Source organism: Vombatus ursinus, unplaced genomic scaffold (assembly GCF_900497805.2).
Source record: "Vombatus ursinus unplaced genomic scaffold, bare-nosed wombat genome assembly UNPS02007998.1, whole genome shotgun sequence".
Classification (NCBI taxonomy): Eukaryota; Metazoa; Chordata; class Mammalia; order Diprotodontia; family Vombatidae; genus Vombatus; species Vombatus ursinus.
The window spans coordinates 1-16,213 of NW_020947776.1; the positions used below are offsets into that span (position 1 = coordinate 1).

The 16,213-nt window shown below is 50.2% G+C and overlaps 1 protein-coding gene across 1 annotated transcript; it reads left to right on the forward strand.

Moving 5' to 3' along the window:
• Positions 1-128: 128 nt before the first annotated feature.
• On the forward strand, positions 129-15,665 carry LOC114034117 (probable RNA-binding protein 19; the record flags this gene model as incomplete). Its single annotated transcript, XM_027849717.1, has 5 exons — positions 129-182; positions 409-675; positions 1,453-1,573; positions 14,300-14,457; positions 15,468-15,665. Coding segments are annotated over 5 exons (798 nt in total), but the record flags the coding sequence as incomplete, so codon positions are not given.
• Positions 15,666-16,213: the final 548 nt, after the last annotated feature.

A 16,213-nucleotide genomic window follows, 5' to 3' on the forward strand; every position in this document is an offset into this window, starting at 1 on the left:
AGAACAGGGAATGTCAGATCTGGGAGGGGCCTTAGAACAGGGAATGTTAGGGCTAGGAGGGAAGGGATGGCCTTAGATGGCTTAGTCTCATGGCCCAGTGAGGGGCCATATCTTGTCCGATTGCTCAGCCAGTGCCTGCGTGGCAGGGCAGGGAGAGCTCTTTCCACTGCCGGCTGCTTCTCGTCAGTCCTGCTCTGAAGTCCCCCACGCATCAGCAGTCTTCCCTCTTTAACATTTTTTTCTCAGAATCTATAGAACAGCATAGAGGACCCAGCAGAGCCCTTCCTGAACAGCCTCCAAGTGGACTAAGTTTCTCAATCTGAGAGACTTGTCAAGGGTCCATGGGGGGTTTGGAACCTGAGGGTAGTTCCAGGGTGAGGCGGCAAGCACCCTCGTTTCTTATTCTAGCACATGGGAAGCCTTATTCTTTTCCTTCCTTCATTCCTTCTCTCTCTGTCTGCCTTCCTTCCACAGGCTGCCGGGGAGAGGAGCAAGTCTGTGATTTTAGTAAAGAACCTCCCTGCAGGGACACGGGCCTCTGAGCTGCAGGAGATCTTCAGCCGCTACGGCAGCCTGGGCCGCGTACTGCTGCCCGAGGGAGGCATCACGGCCATCGTGGAATACCTGGAGCCTCTGGAAGCCAGGAGAGGCTTCACCAGCCTGGCCTATTCCAAGGTACACTCCTCACCAGGGAGTCTGGAGCAGTGAGCCGCCTTCTGCTTCTGAAGGAGCTCGGTGCACCAGGTCTGGACCTCGGTTCAGATCCTCCCTGGAGCTCTTAGTGTCTGAGTGACCTTGGGTGCTTCCCCTGTCTGGGCCTTCTTGTCCTCATGTGTAAGGAAGGGGTTGGACCAGACTGTCTCTGAAGGCCCTTCCGGCTCACGCAAAGCCCGGTTCCTTGCATCCTCCCAGGAACCCGCTGCTAATACCCTCATTTGACAGATGGGGAAGCTGAGACTCAGAGAGGAGGAGTAATTTGCCCAGGATCACGGAGCTAGTGGATGTTGGAGGAAAGATTTGAACCCGTGTCTTTCTTATTGCTAAGTCCATCAGTCTGTCCTGTGTCCGACACTGTACACCTCTGTGGTGCAGTGTGTGTAGTGGTGTATGTGTCATGCGCACACCAAGCAGAGCAGTCACCTTCCCCTGAACTGCTTTATAAGAGTTCAGAGCCTTCTCTGACACTTTTCACGGGTGTCATTAAAATTACTAATGACAGTCATGTCTTGGAAGACATGCGTGAGTCTCACAGTAGGACAGATCTTGAAAGAGAAGCTTCTCCCTTCTGCTGTCCCTCTGTGGGGGCGAGGCTCCTCGAATAACACCTTAGCACAATGCGTGGCACATAGTAGGGGCTCAGCATTTGTTGATTGATTTCCCTGTTCCTCCCTCTCTGGGAGACACTTCCCAGTTCTTCCTTCCCAATGTCTCTCTGTCTGTCCATCCTTACAGTTCCATGATGTTCCCTTGTATCTGGAATGGGCACCAATGGGGGTCTTCTCTGGCCACCTCCCTCAGACCAAAGAACAAGATGACAAACCTGGAGGAGAAGAGGCAGCTCAGACTGAGGCTGGTAAGAGTGGGAGCCTGAGGTCAGGGCGTCAGGCTGGGGCGGGGGTTTCCTCAGGGCTCCCCGAGATTCGGCTTCAGCGTAAAGCTTCGGTGTTCCTTGTTCAGCATCTGGCTTCTCTCTGCTCTTGGGGTAAGAAGAGAGAAAGCCATCCTGACGAGGTTTAGGGATTCCTCCCCATCCTCCCCTGGCCCTGTGATCTCCTCCGCACGTACGTTCCCTCCAAGAAGGAGGAAGAGGAGGAAGAGGGGGCAGATCCCAACCTGCCTGTGCCCGCCCATCCCGTGGGACTCCAGTCCTTGTGCTCCTCGGGCTCTCCCCAGGATTTCTTCCCAGTGGGTCGGCTCCTCTCTTGCTTTCTTCTGCCTCCCAGAGCTGCCCGTCAGTCAGTTATTCCCCCTCCTCACCTCATGACTGGCCGTCTTCTTTCCCACCATTCTTGGCTGACAAACTTCCTTCATTCTCTTCCCCGTTCCCTGCCTGTCAGGTGTAGCAGCCTCCTGTCAGTACAGGGGCTTCATTTGGCATATCTCAGCATTCAGCCCTTCCACTCGTGGCTACGGCATAGAGTTCCTAGTTTTCCAGGATCTCCCAGCCCTTCCCGACGCGCTCGCTGCCAGCCCTCCTTTCATCCCTTCTTTGCCTGGCTTTGTAAGTTGCTTTAGGCCAGAACCTTGATTGCCTGCTGGCCAGTTTTCTGGTTCTGAGTGTCTCAGCCCTTTGCGGGGCTGGTTTTGGGAGGAGAGACATGGAGCCCATTTCTGGGCCCGTCGGAGTTTGCTTAGATCCTTCAGGAGCTCCAGCACCCTCCTGAAAAAGCCCCGGCCAACCTCCAGGGTTCTGCCAGCCAAGCACGAGGGGGCACAGGTCCTTCTGAGTGCCAAGGGCTTTGAGTGCCAACTCAGCATTACCTGCCAGAACATCCTAGAGAGCTGTTGAACAGGTAAGGAAACTGAGGTCCTGAATGGAGAGAGAGCCTCGATTCAAACCCAAGCTCTCCTCTGGATCAGATCCTGCCTCTTCCCTTACCTCTGCTCCTCTGTTTCGCCATCTAGAGAGTGGAGAGAGGAGGAAATCCCAGCATCTGCTCTCAAACACAGTGGAGAGAACCCCCTGTAAGCATCAGAGCATTATGGAAATACTGGCTTTTGTTACACAGTCCCTTAGATGGCTCCCAAGCTCTTTTGTGTCGAAATCTGGTTTTTTTCCTATAGAAGTCAAAGATAAGAATTTCTCTCCTTCCTTTTCTCCCTTACAAAATGTAAGCACCCAAAGGTGACTCAATTTCCCCCAGATTGCTCCAGTAATAGTTTTCAGGGGTCCTACTCCCAATCCGGTGGTCTACCTGAGTTCCATCCTGAGTAGGATCTCATGTTTTGGATCATTATCCTTTGATTACATTTTTGGAGGGAAGGTGATAACAAAGACCTGGCTTAGTGTTAGGATTATTCAAAGACACTCCACCAAGTTTCTGCTGTCTTTAAGGGGCTGGGAGTTCTTAGCTGTATTTCTCTCCCAGGACAGCCACAGACTTGAATACTGTCCATTCCCATCAGGTCTTGGTCCCCAGATTCCTTCCTGTGTGAACGAGGGCGCTCTGGTATTCCCCAGAAGCCTGGATCCAAAGCTCAGGAGATTTCCTCTAGCTGCCTGCCTTCCTTACTCTGGCTGTCTGTGGCTGGACCAGAGCCCTCTTGGAAATCCAATTTGGACTGGGTCCCACCTGCCCGAGGGAGGAATGCTTGTTGACATAAATGCTTTTCAAACACACTAGCAGTCCAGGTGTTAAATCAGGCAGTAGCATTTCATTGAGATCAGAGCTACCATGATACCAACCCTCGGGCTGGGAGGCTAGATTAAATGACCTCGCAGATCCTTTCTTCAATTACTTCAGGGTGTTGAAGGCAACCAGGATTACTTTCTTCAGCCTAACCGTCTTTTTGGTGTTATTAACCCAACTAAGTTAGGTACCAGTGACCTAGAATAGTCCTAATCTGAACTAGAAGGCTAGGTGACCCCAGGATAGGCCTAGGATGTGAGTGGTAGTACCTTAAGTATTAAACTTCAGCCTGTAGAGTTTTATGAATGTTTTGTGGCTTAATAGATAGAGGGCTGACCTCAGAACTGGTAAGACCTGGGTTCAAATCCTGCCTCTGATACATGTTGATTCTGTGACCATGGACAAATCACCTACACCTTAAGTGCCTTGGGCAACCCACTCAAACTGTTAAGTGGCTGAGAAGCTGCCAACCTGCAGTGATTGTAGAGGGAATTTGCAGTGAAGTAAAACAGGTCCAGGCCCTCCCCCTACCCTATCTGAATGTAAGGCTACAGGATGCTGGCCTTGGAGTTAGGTAGATTTGGCAGTGGTCGAGAGCTCTGAATTTGGATTCAAAAGACCTGAGCTCAAATAACAAACCCTGTCACTTACTTACCTTTTGACCTTGGGCAAGTCATCTGACCTCTCTCTGTTTCCTTTTCTATAAAATGAAAGGGCTGGTCTGTGTCCTTTGTAATCCTGTCCACCTCCAGGGCTCTGATTCTGTGATCTCACTCTGACACTGAATGACCCAGAGCAAATTGCTGAACCTCCAGTCCCTTAAGGCATCGACAAGCCACAGCTTACTTAGGTTTAAGCCAGGCAGTGAGTGCTGTAGTCCAAAGAGTACTCGTTTTTGCATCTGGGGACCTAGGTTCCAATCCCAGCTCTGCCACCTCAGGCACATCACTTTCTTTCTTTCTTTAGGTCTCCGTTTCCTCAAAAAGAAGCAGTTGGATTAGATGACCTCTAAGATCATTTCCAGCTCTAAATTCAGGATCTTAAGAGTAAAAAAAAAAAAAAGACAAAATGAAACAGTCACTGCTCTCAAACGACTTACACTCTACAAGAAGGAGCAAGCCTACCTAGGAAAGCAGGCTTGGCCCGTGATACATGAGAGTCTGTAAGAATGTGTGAGAGGACTTTTGATTTTGTCCTTCTGTGAGAGGGTATCAAAGTCAGAGCTGGCTGGCCCTGGGATATGGGTGGCAGTATCTTCAGGCTTAGAACAGGAGAATGTAGAACCCTTCCAGGATAGAAGGTAGGACTCAGGACTTAGAGGATCCCGTGAAGAATTCAGAGCCAGTACTTCAGCAATAACAACAAATCAGAGTTGAAAAGACAGAAGGAAAGACAGGACTGATACATCCCTCATCCTGGCTCTGTGTGTTTGTGTGTGTGTGTGTGTGTGTATGTGTTTTCCATTCCCACAAGGGAACGGAATGTGTTTTCCATTCCCTAAGCCTCATTGAGGGGCTGAGTGCGAGCATAGCAGCAGTTATTTGAACAATGGAACGGAAGGCAGCAGGGATTGAGGGGGGGTGTGAGACCAGCTGATCTTGTGGATTGCGGGTCACAGAGCGGTGTGTGTCTGTGTTAATTTCAAGGCCCAGTGCGTCCCTTGTGCGGGTGAATTCCCACAGCTCAGATCTCAAGGACGTGGCCTTTCTTCTATATATATATAGTCTTCTCCCCCTCGGCCCCTCCACTTTCTGCCCTTCCTCCCCTACCCTGGGGCTTTATATTATCTCCTCTGGCCAACGATGGTCCCGACATGCCGATTCCACAAGGAAGGGCGAAGGCCAAGGAAGTTTTGTCTCCATCCCCACGGCCAGATTTTCCCAGAAGCCAAAAGGAGTGTATTTTGCTGGTGGGTGGTGGGCGTATGTAGGATTTTTTTTAATTATTCTTTTTTTCCTCCCCAGAAAAGCTCTGCTGTTCTGTGCATCAGTCCCAGGGGAGGGGGACAGCTTGTTTTATCTCCGCATAACCGAGACCCTCACCTCCAGATAAAGGGCTCAGAGTTGGGGGAGGTCGTGGAAAGCTGCTTGCGACTGATAACAGTCTTTTCTGTCAGCCCTGGGCACAGAGTGCCGGGGAGGCGGCAGTAAATTCCTCAGTCTGATTACAATACCACCCCATGTGGCTGTGCGTGACCGCATTTCATTGTGCTAACTACAGATGGAGGCATATTTTCCAGGGTCTCCCAAACCTCCCCCTCCCCCGCCTTGCACACACACACACACACACACACACACACACACACACACACACACACACACACACACACACACACCCCCACCCCTTTAAATCTTCCTCCTTCGTGGTTTCCTCTTTCTGGGGCATGATGAATTTGCTGGCAAAATGTTTGCTGCTTGAGAACTTAAAGATTATTTTTTCCCTTCTATCTTTGCCGAGGTAAATGCCGCTCCTCCCTACTTTGGCCAGGAGCAGGCGGCTTTGAAAACTGTCTTCTGGCTTGCTCAGTCTCCATCGTTCTCCAGTTCCAGGTGTTAGATAATTAGAGCAATGGTGGCGTTCTGGGGCTCAGCAGTAGATAAGACTTAGGAACATGGGTCTAGAGCCAGGGGAGACCTTCGAGGTCATCTGGTCTAAGTTTCTCCTTTGACAGGTAAGGAAAGGAAGCCCTAGGCAAGTGAAGAGATTTGGCCAAGGTCTCACACCTAGTAGGTGGTAAAGCCAGAATTCAAACCCAGGTCCTTTGATACCTCTTCCCACTGTCCCACACTGCCTCTGCATCCTTGTCGCATCTTTCCCTCCGACTCCTCTTTTACATTAATCCCATTCCTTTCCATGGAAGGAGCCAGGCTTGGGAATGAGTGGCCAGGAAGGCTTCCTATTTCTGGCAAGTCAAGCCTTTGCTGCTCCCTTTGGTGAGTTCTGGTGGACATTTTAACAGAAGCAAGTCAGCACATCCCAGAGTTATCGAGCTGTTAGGCACCTTCCACATCATCTGGTCAGACATTCCCAGAGTTGGATGGGGGTTGGGGCATGTTCTCTTCTCCAGCGTCCCTGAAAGGTCTTCTGGCCTCCACTTGCAGACCCCCGGTGTGGGGGAGCCCCCGGCTTCAGTCCCTCAGTAAGTCCTTGTTTCAGCGTTGGAGGGGCCTTCCTTCCACTGACCCCAATCTCCCACCGGCCTTTATTTTCTGGTTGAGGGAACGGCTTGCTCCGGGCCACACAGGTGGCAAGGAGCACAGCTCCAATGTGAAGTCTCCCTTCTGACTCCAAGTCTTCCACATGGGACTCCGCACTCCCACAGTGCAGAGAGAGTTTGGATGCCTGGCCATGCTGTGAACAGGGCTGGATTCCTGACTTGTGTTAATTGTATTCTGGAGGCTTATGTTGCCTCTGTTTTAAAACGCAAATGTCACACTGAGACCAGTGCTCAGCAGCAGTTCTGTTTGGGGCGGAGTGAGTCAGGACAGTGCTGTTTGGGAAAGCCTTGGCCGTGTTAGTGGCAGGATGGACCAGGAACAGGACAAGAATTTATGGCCAGTTTGCTTTTTGGGCCTACTGCATGTAGCCCTCGCTCTCATACTTCTGGAGGTCATGGGACTCCCCCAGACTTCTTTATCTGCTTCCTAGGCTAGATCTAGACCTGCAAGGGACGTCAGAGGCCATCTAGGCCAAACCCCCCACTTTACAGACGAGGAAACTGAAACTCAACAGGAAGATAAAGCAACTCTCCCAAGGTCACATACATTGTCAGAGGCAGGATTTGAACTCAGATCTCTGACTATAAAGCCAGTGGTTTTCTCCACTGGTTTTCCTCCTCAGTCCTAGAACAAGTGGCCATGGTCTGCTGGTGGGGCTTCTGGCTCCTCCCAAGTAAATTGTGCTCAGCCATACCAGGTGGGGATAAATGATCCTCCCCCTCCTCTTTCACCCTATGATTTTTCTATTTTGAATTCTCTCTCTGAGCCCTTGGTGGGTCTGACTTGCTGGTGTGAATGAGCCCCTAGTCCACTCATCCTTGAGGTTTGTGGCTGGGCCATCTTGAGGTTGTTAAGATCCTGGAGGTTAGGGGCTGCCCCTCCTCTGCAGAGCCATGGCTGGTGTGAAAGGTGGGGAGGGGACCTTGGGCTCACTAGGGCTTGGCCCACCAGAACACTTCCCTCTGCCCAGACTCTGGCAGGGCCTAGTAAACTGCTAAGTAAGCTGGAGTGTGGGGCCCTAGCCACATTCTGACATGATCATCTTAAGTCTGGCCGCTGAGTAACAGACATTTTTGCCCAGTGAAGCCCAGGAAAAATGGTTCCTGAGGCATGAGGCTTACACCTTGTGGAGAAATTAGTGCTCCTGATTATATCATGAATCCTTAAAAAATTATAGACAGCATGATGTAGAGACTGAGGAAGTAGGTCTGGAGTCAGGGAGGCTTGGGGTTTTGTCTGTCCCACTTCAAACACATACTAGCTCTATGGAGTGAGACACTTAGCCTCTGAGGGCCTCATCCTCATGCATCAAATGAGAATGATAAAATGTGTATTCATTAGCTGTTATGTACTAGCCAGGGATGGGGAACCTGCGGCCTTGAAGCTGCAGGTTTCCCTAAAGAAATAGAGACAGAAGTTAAACAGTTCCTACCCTAAAAGAGTCATGGGGATAACATCACTCTTAAGAGTTAAGAGTATAGGACAGAAATGAAGACGGCCTGGGCTATCACTGGTCTAGGGAACTTCCTGAGGAGGCAAGGCCCTTTAGTAGTGCTGTTTGGCACCTTCTTTGCAATTTATCCAGTGCATCATCATTGAATGACTTTCCCAGGGTCATATAGCCAATATGGAATAGGGGCGAGACTTGAACCCAGACCATCCTAGCTCTCTTGTCATTGTGCCAAGCTGATTCCTCATAGAAGAGAGTTGTTGCTATTCAGTTATTCAGTTGTATCTGACTCTGTGTGACCCTGTGGATCGTGCTGTCTGTGGTAGTTTTCTTGGCAAAGGTACTGGAATGCTTGGCTATTTCCTTCTCCCATATAAGAGAATATATGGGCTGAATTCATAGTAATAGTAGCTTGGAGGGTGAGATAGAGCCTCATGTAGAAGATGATGCAAGCTGCACCTGGAAGAAAAATAGCTGTTCTAAGAGATGGAAGATAGAAGGGCATGCGTTCTAGGCACGGTGAGGGGAGTGACCTGTACAAAGAAGCAGAGAAGACAGCTGGAATGTGGCATAGGCTATTTTTCTGAATTCATGAAGAGGTGTGGAATGTCCTGAGCCTGGAAGGGTAGGCTGGGGACAGAGCAGGAAGGGGCTGTGCCCAACAGAAGAGCTTACCCTTGATCCCAGAGGCAGTGGGGAGCCCCTGGAGTTGATGGAGCAGGGGAGTGACGTGGGCTGGACTGTACTTAGGGGAAATGCCTTAGGCAGCTATTGTGGAGGATGAACTGTAGAGGGTGGAGGCAGGGGGTCCACTTTGTAGGCCTTCACCATCGCCCAGGAGAAAGTTGATGAGGGCCTGAGCCAGGGACCCAGAAATTCACTGGATCCTAGCACTAATCCAGAAAGGCAAAGGTAACGTAACCTTTCATCACCTCATCTCCTGCCTCGGTATCCCTTTCTCCCCTCACGACCACCAGTCCGACATTTTGCTGCATAGAGTACATCATAGACCTTAAAATGCCAGAAAAACATGAGCTGTTATTCTCCTGTCTGATTTTGTTTCTGCCCCTCTGCTGCTTTGAGTAACTGTTGTTGTAAAATCATTTAAACAGTAATGAATTCTCTTCCCTTCTTTCCGCATTTGGATTCCTAATACAAATGGCTTTGATGGAGAGCCCCTCATGGGGCAAACTGTATGTGGGGCTTGTGGGGGAGGGGGCAGGGAGAGACGCTTTTATGGGGAAAATGCAAATTTTCTCTTTTTTCCCCTCTGCGTATGTACATGTATGCGCGTGTGCGTGTTCACCTTTGAGGCAGAGAGATGGAAGGCTGTGTGTTCAGCTGATATTAAAGAGACACCATTATCACTGTTGCAGTTTCCATTAAAGGATAAAAAGGCTGTTTCATGACTAAACCCTTGAAGATTAATTAGGACTTGACTGTATTAGGATTCTGTTTTAAAGGACTGATGGGGGTGGGGGGTGCTCTGCAAGAGAGAGAATGCAGTTGACTTGAACCCCCCGAGAAGCTCCCTTCACTCCTGCAGAGGTTTGAAATGTCATTCATAAGGGTGTGTGCAGGACGCAGGAAGTCTCCCCATCAGCTCTGGGAACTGGGATTGCCTGGTGTTCCCTAAGTGTTAAACTGGGATAGCCATATGGGGGGGGAGGGTCAGGCGGCCATCCTTCCCCTTGACCTTGTTGGCCCTGGCCACGCTCAGCTACCACTGAGCCATGGCCAGTTAGAGTCTTCGTGAAGCTGCCCAGACACAATCCCAGAACGTGTCTGCCTTGGAAAGGGCTCCGAACTGTGTTTTCGGTGCTTACCAGGAGGTCTAGCCCAGGTGGAACAGGAGCTGAGTCCCCTTGGGAAGGTTCATGGCAAAGGACAAGGGAGGTTTACTTAGCATAGGGGAAGCAGACGTCGTGACTGCCCGGGTCCTCGGCCTGTTAATGTATTCCCTCTCTGACCCTTTGTTCTCTCGTGATGTATGTTAGATGCACAGAGATCAGTGAGTCCCAGGAGTCAAAGAAGATTTGGTTTTTGTCCTGTCTCTGCCACCGACTCTTTGGGTGACCAAGGAACTCCAGTGTTCCTTGTTACCGGCAGCATCAAGTACAGAACCCTTTGGTCCCTGAAGCCCTTTGTCCCCCGGACCCTCTGCCCTTCCACTGCCCAGTGTGTTCTCTTGGGTCCAGTGACCTGACTCCTGGCCCTTCCATCTCTTGGCTCTGGGCATGTCCCCGTGCTGTCCCCCATACCTGGACTGCTCTCACTCCTCATCCTGGCTTCCTTCAAGTCCCAGCTAAAGTCCTGCCTTCTCAAGAAGTCTTTCCCATTTCTTCTCAATCTTAGTGCCTTCCCTCATGGACCAGCTCCGATTTATCCTGTGTATATCTTATTTTTACGTAGTTGTTTTCATGTTGTCTTCCCCATTGGACTGTGAGCCCCTGCAGAGCAGGGATGGTTTTTGGTCTTTCTTTGTATACCCAGCACCTAGCATAGTAGGCTCTTTGAATTGACCTGACCTGGGATAATTCACCTCACTGAGTCTCCATTTCCTTATCTAACAAATGAAGTAGTTAGACTTTTGTTTCTTCTTCTACCACGTGTGACTCTTCTTGGGGTTTTCTTGGCATGGATACTGGAGTTATTTGCTATTTCCTTCTCCAGCTCATTTTACAAACAAGGATCCTGAGTTAAACAGAGTTAAGTGAGTTGCCCAAGGTCACATAGCTAGTAAGTGTAATTCAACTATATGGCCTCTAAAACCCCTCCCAGCTCTGACTTTCCATGTTCTAAGGCCCCTCCCAGCTCTGACACTGTGTTCTGAAGCCCCTCCCAGCTCTGATATTCCTTGCTCTAAGACCCCTCCCTTCCCTGACTTTCTCTGTTCCAAGGCTCCTCCCAGCTCTGACATTCTCTTCTTAAAATTCTTTTAGCCATAAAGTGAAAGTGCCCCTAAACTTTGGTTTCCAGGCTTAGCCCAGTTCTTCATTAATCTGAGGGACCTAAATGCTAGCTGTCACCCTGGGAACCCTGATCCTTCGTGGAATCATAATCCCAGGCTTGCAGTAGGAGAAGGCCGGTTACATGTGGTATTGTACTTACTGTGTGGAGTGGCCCGCAGTGACCCAGCCTTGTCACTCTAGTAATTTGTAATCTAATGGCACTTATGCAGATGATAATGCGGCCAAAGGAGACAGAAATGTAAAAGTAGCATTTCAGTAAATCTACCATCTCCCCATTGTGGTCCTCCCTCCTTTGGGGCACCTCCATCTTCTCAGCCTAGGTCCATGCCCTCCACAGATTTCCGTCTTCTGCTGGAGGCATCTTGATGCTTTCAGAGTACCAGTTGGGACCCTGGGGCTTCCCGTCTGTTATCCCTCACCCTCACCACATCACCCACCCACCTCCTTTTTTATTGTGCCTTTCCTCAGCTATATCCCTTCCCTGCTTCTCATGGTGCAATCTTCATTAAAGATGTGAGGCAGCCTGGTGGTGCCCGCCATGGCCTTTCTGTTGCCTCTTGGGTCTCTAGGAAGCTTCTATTCCTCACAGAATGTGATGCTTCTGCCTTTCAGAACAATGCAGCATCCTCGGGGGAACATACCTGTTGAAAAGATAGGATAACACATGGACATAACTATACAATGTACAGGTCAGGGATGATTATGTCCCGGAGCTCATTGGGAAGAGAGGAATGGTCAGGAGGCATTCAGACCAGATACCTAGGAGAATATGCAGAGTCTCTTCTATGTAGAATGATTTGGAAGAAGAAGTTTTGAGGTGGGCCTTGGAGAAGGTTGAAGGGGAGGAACAGAGTAAATTTGTGGGAGAGTTAACTGGCCCATCTGGACCACAGCCCAGTTGTTCCATCTGATGCCAGACGCTGTACTGAGATGTCCAACATCTGTTGTGCTTGAGTTGGGGGGTTCTTACAGAGGAAGAATAAACAGAGGCAGGTAGACCACAGTCACTGGGACTGGGTGACTCATGTCCACCCCCCAGCCCTTTGTGACCCCCATCAACACACAAGGTCCTTTGACCCTTCACCTACAGAAAATGTTTTGTACCCATAATCTCTTTCACAGACCTTCAGGGTCTTTATCAGGAACATGGATGGAATGGGATATCGATTTGGTTCAGAGAGTATTTTGATTTTCCAAGTTTATTCTGGTTCAGTGGTTCTGGAGAGCACATAGCTTTGAGTCTTTTCTGCACTAGTTTAGTGGGTGGCTTCCCCTCCCCCCTTATCCCATCTCTGGACCGTTAGACTTCTTGCCTAGAAGGCCCTTCTTCTTCCTTCTGGCCCTGTGGAATCCCTAGGTTCCCTCCAGACTCATCTCAAGTGCTACTTCCTGCTGGAAACCCATCCTCTGAGGCTTTTTTCCCCTTACAGAAATTACTTTGTATATCTCTTGCATTGACTTATCTTGTGTTTTCTCTGATAGAATTTAAGTTTCTTAAACACCATGTGACTAGGTTATTACTTTGTCGGAGTCTATACAAGGTAATTATTAGAGGACATCCAGAAAGGCCTTATGTAGGAGAATGGAGTGTTCAAGGAAGACTAGTACCTCTTGTGTGAGGGCTTGCCAAGCGCTTTTCAGAATTGCTCATTTGCCTTTGGGGTCCACCTTCACCCAACTCTCACCTATGGCTCCAAGAAGCTGGAGCATGCCCAACAGCTACACCTCGGTAAACCATCTCAGCAGACGGGTTAAACCAAGTTGAGGGTAACCAATGGGCCTTTGACCCATTGCTGAGTTAGAAGAGTGTCTGCCCCTAGCATGTGAACAGTTCCCTCGGCAGACTGGACGGATGAGAATAATTTGTTCCAGTGGCCTTGAAGGCAGTGCCAAGGTCATCTGTATCTTGGGCCATCCTGACTTTTGTCTTGCCGCTGGACTTCAGTGATTCTGGAAAAGAGAGTGAGACTGACACCTTTGTGCCACTCTGCCTCACTTAAATCCAATTCACAAGCAAGTCAAGACACTCTTAGAAAAAGCAGGACAAAACAACCACAACAGTGTAGAAATGGCACCTGGCCCACCACCTCCTCCTCCTCCTCCTCCTCCTCCTCCGTTTGTCTCTATCTGCCCCTTCTCTCTCTACCTCTCTCTTGTTCTTCCTTCTCCCTTTCTCCCTGCCACTCCCTTCTTCTCTCTGTCTCTGTCCCTTCTCTTTTTCCCTCTATCTCCCTTCCTCTGTTTTTTTATCCTTCCCTCCTTTTCTCTCTTTTTTCCCATCTCTTTTTCTCTCACCCTGTCACTTTCCCTCCCCACCCTTCTCTCCTTCCCTCCCTTTTTCTCTCCCCCCTTTCTCTTCCTCCTTCCGTCTCTGTCCCTTCTCTCTCCCTCTTTTTCTCTGTTCTTTCTTGATCCCTCTCTTCCCCTTTCTCTCTGTCTCTCCCCCTTCCCTCTGTCTGTCTTTCTCTCCCTCTCTGTCTCTCCCTCCCTCCCCACCTGCTTCTCTTTGTCTCTCTCCCTCCTGCCCGCCTCTCTCTGCCCCCTTAATCTCCCACCACTCCACTAGAATAAAAAAGAAAAAGCCCTTAGAACAAATATACTGAGTCAGGATCTTGGTCTGCATTTTGCGCCACCTGTCCCGCCCCATCCTCATCAGTGGCGCTGTCGCTGGTCATTGCGTTGCCTTTAGGTGTCATGGTTGCTGTGTCCCTGCTCTCCTGGTTCTGCTTCCTTCCCTCTGCATCAGTTCCTTCAGGTCTGCCCAGGTTTCTCTGCAGCTCCCCCTTTTGTCTTTCTGGACATGCCACGATGTGTTCAGCCATTCCTCAGTATTTGGGTCCCCTCTTTGCCAGCACAGAAAGAGCTGCTATAAATAGTTGGGTTCATGTGAATCTTTCTCTGATATCGTTGGAGTATCACATTAAACCTTTGGGGTACATTTTTCTGGTTGGCCTCTTCCTTCTCCCATCCCCCACTTCTTCCTTTATCTCTTAGAAGTAGCTGTAATTCTTCATTATCATCCCTTTGTCCGTGGCTTCTTTCTTTTACTTTTGCTCCAGAGTCTGCCTCAGTCCCAGATAACTAGTAATCAATTCCTGGAACACAGCCATGCGCCTCCCAAGGAAGGGTTGGAGTGAATGGGGTGAGTGGGGGGGTGGTCATCAGAGCTTCCCGACCAGGCATGCTAACAAGCATTCTCTCCTTGGCCCTGAGCCCCTTCTCACCCAGGCCTACCTCAATCCCCCTGCCACTCATCCACATTAACCCTTTGACCACCATAACACTGATCTCTTTTTGTTTGGGGTTCAGGGCCGGATGGCGAAACTACAGAAAACACACAAGAGAAAAGAGCAGCAGCCCCGGAAGAGGAAGAGGACGATGAAGATGAAGAAGACGAGAGTCTTCCCGGGTGTACTTTGTTCATCAAAAACCTCAATTTCTCCACAACAGAGGAGACATTGAAAGAAGTGAGTAATTTGTTGGCAGAGAGGGAGAAAGTGGGGTTGAGAACGTCCATGAAGGTCACTTGGTACTAAGTGGGGTCATGCGCTCCCCATCACAGGGAGGATTCAAGCAGCGGCTAACTGATCATCTGTCAGGGATGCTGTCCAGAGGATTCCTAGAAAGTTGGGCTAGAGATGAGGCGTCCCATATTGACCTTCCTTGAGTTCTCTGACCTCAGGCAAGGTGTTCACCCCTCTGGGCTTCAGCCTGGATGGCCTCTAAGGTCCACTCCATCCCTTTGCCTGTGACTGTGACATCCTGTGGTACCTGGGCATTCTTCTTCTTCTTGAGCCTTCCTTCCATTGACCCTGGAAAGGCTTCCCCTCGTCTCATAACCAGTCCCTTCCATCCAATGGGGTCACCTGCTGCTTAGCCCACCCTCCCGTTTCTGGATCAACTTTGGGACTCGTAGGGCGGTCAGGCCCAAGTCAGGCACTGCCCCTGTAAAAGAGGTGACGTCCTTCCAGGGCCGAGGTTCTCATTCTCCTCAAGCCTCCCTCGTGTGTCCTGTCTGGCCAGGGGGGCCTTAGATGAGGGATTCTCATTTGTTCTAATTCCACAAGCACCAATGATGTGCACTGCCAATCCCTCGAGGAGCACTTATTAAGTGCCTACTGTGTGCTCAAGTCTCGGTCGTAGAAATAGAGTGAAAGATCCTGCCCCCAAAGAGCCTTATGGACATAGACCCACCCATCCATTGCAATAACAATTAACCACTTTGCAAACCCGATATTCATGCTGAATAGCTGTTACTATTGCATTTGATAAAATAGAAAACCCATAAACTGCACATACAAGGGGACCTGGTGGCTGGGGTGGGGGGACCAGGAAGGGCCTCCCCAGAAGATAACTCTTGAGCCGTGAAGGAAGCTGCCGTTACAAGAGGCAGAGATGAAAAGGGACAGCAGGGGCAAAGGCCTGGAGATGGGAGAGCCATGACTCCATGTCTCATCTCTGGGCCTGAGTATGTGAGGAAGAGCCAGGATGTGAGCTTGGCTGGACTGGAGAGCTCATGATGGAGCTGGGCCATGAGCGGCTTTGGGGCCAAACAGGGGAGTTTCCATTTGTACTTCAAAGTTGGGGAGCCCCTGAAGTCTGGAACACAGTGATGATGCGACCAGACCTGCTCTTCCCAGAATCCCCTCAGCAGGTTGTGCGGAGGCTGGATTGAGCACAATCCAGTTGGAGAGAAGCCGTGTGCTTGAGACACGACTAAGGAGCGAGTAGATACTGGGCCGTGATTGCTGAGGGGCTTACCCTGACAGGAGACTTGTTGGGTTTCAGAGGAGGAGAGACCACTGTAAGTGGAAATCAGAAGAGGGGGCCTCCAGGGCGCATGTTGTCCAACCCCCTCATTTCCTTGGGCTCATTGATTCAGAGCAGGAAATGATCCTCTGGGCCATCAAGGCCGACCCTCTCATTTTACAGATGAGGAAACTGAGTCCCAGAACTAGTAAGCGCGCCTGAAGTAGATTTTGAATCTGAGTTGTCCTGATTTGAATTCCAGTGCCCCAGTGTGCAGCGCGGACTCTGTTGCTTGGGGGGGGGGGGGGGGGGCTCAAAGACCTTACAGTCAGAACATCACAAGGGGCATGGGAGCTGGGTGCCTCACCTTGGGGCTCCTCAGAGTCCTTGCCAGGTGCATTGTAGGGATTTTCTGGAGGTAATGACTGGAGTAGATGGCCCCTGGGCCACCTTCAAACTCTGGTCCTTGAAACT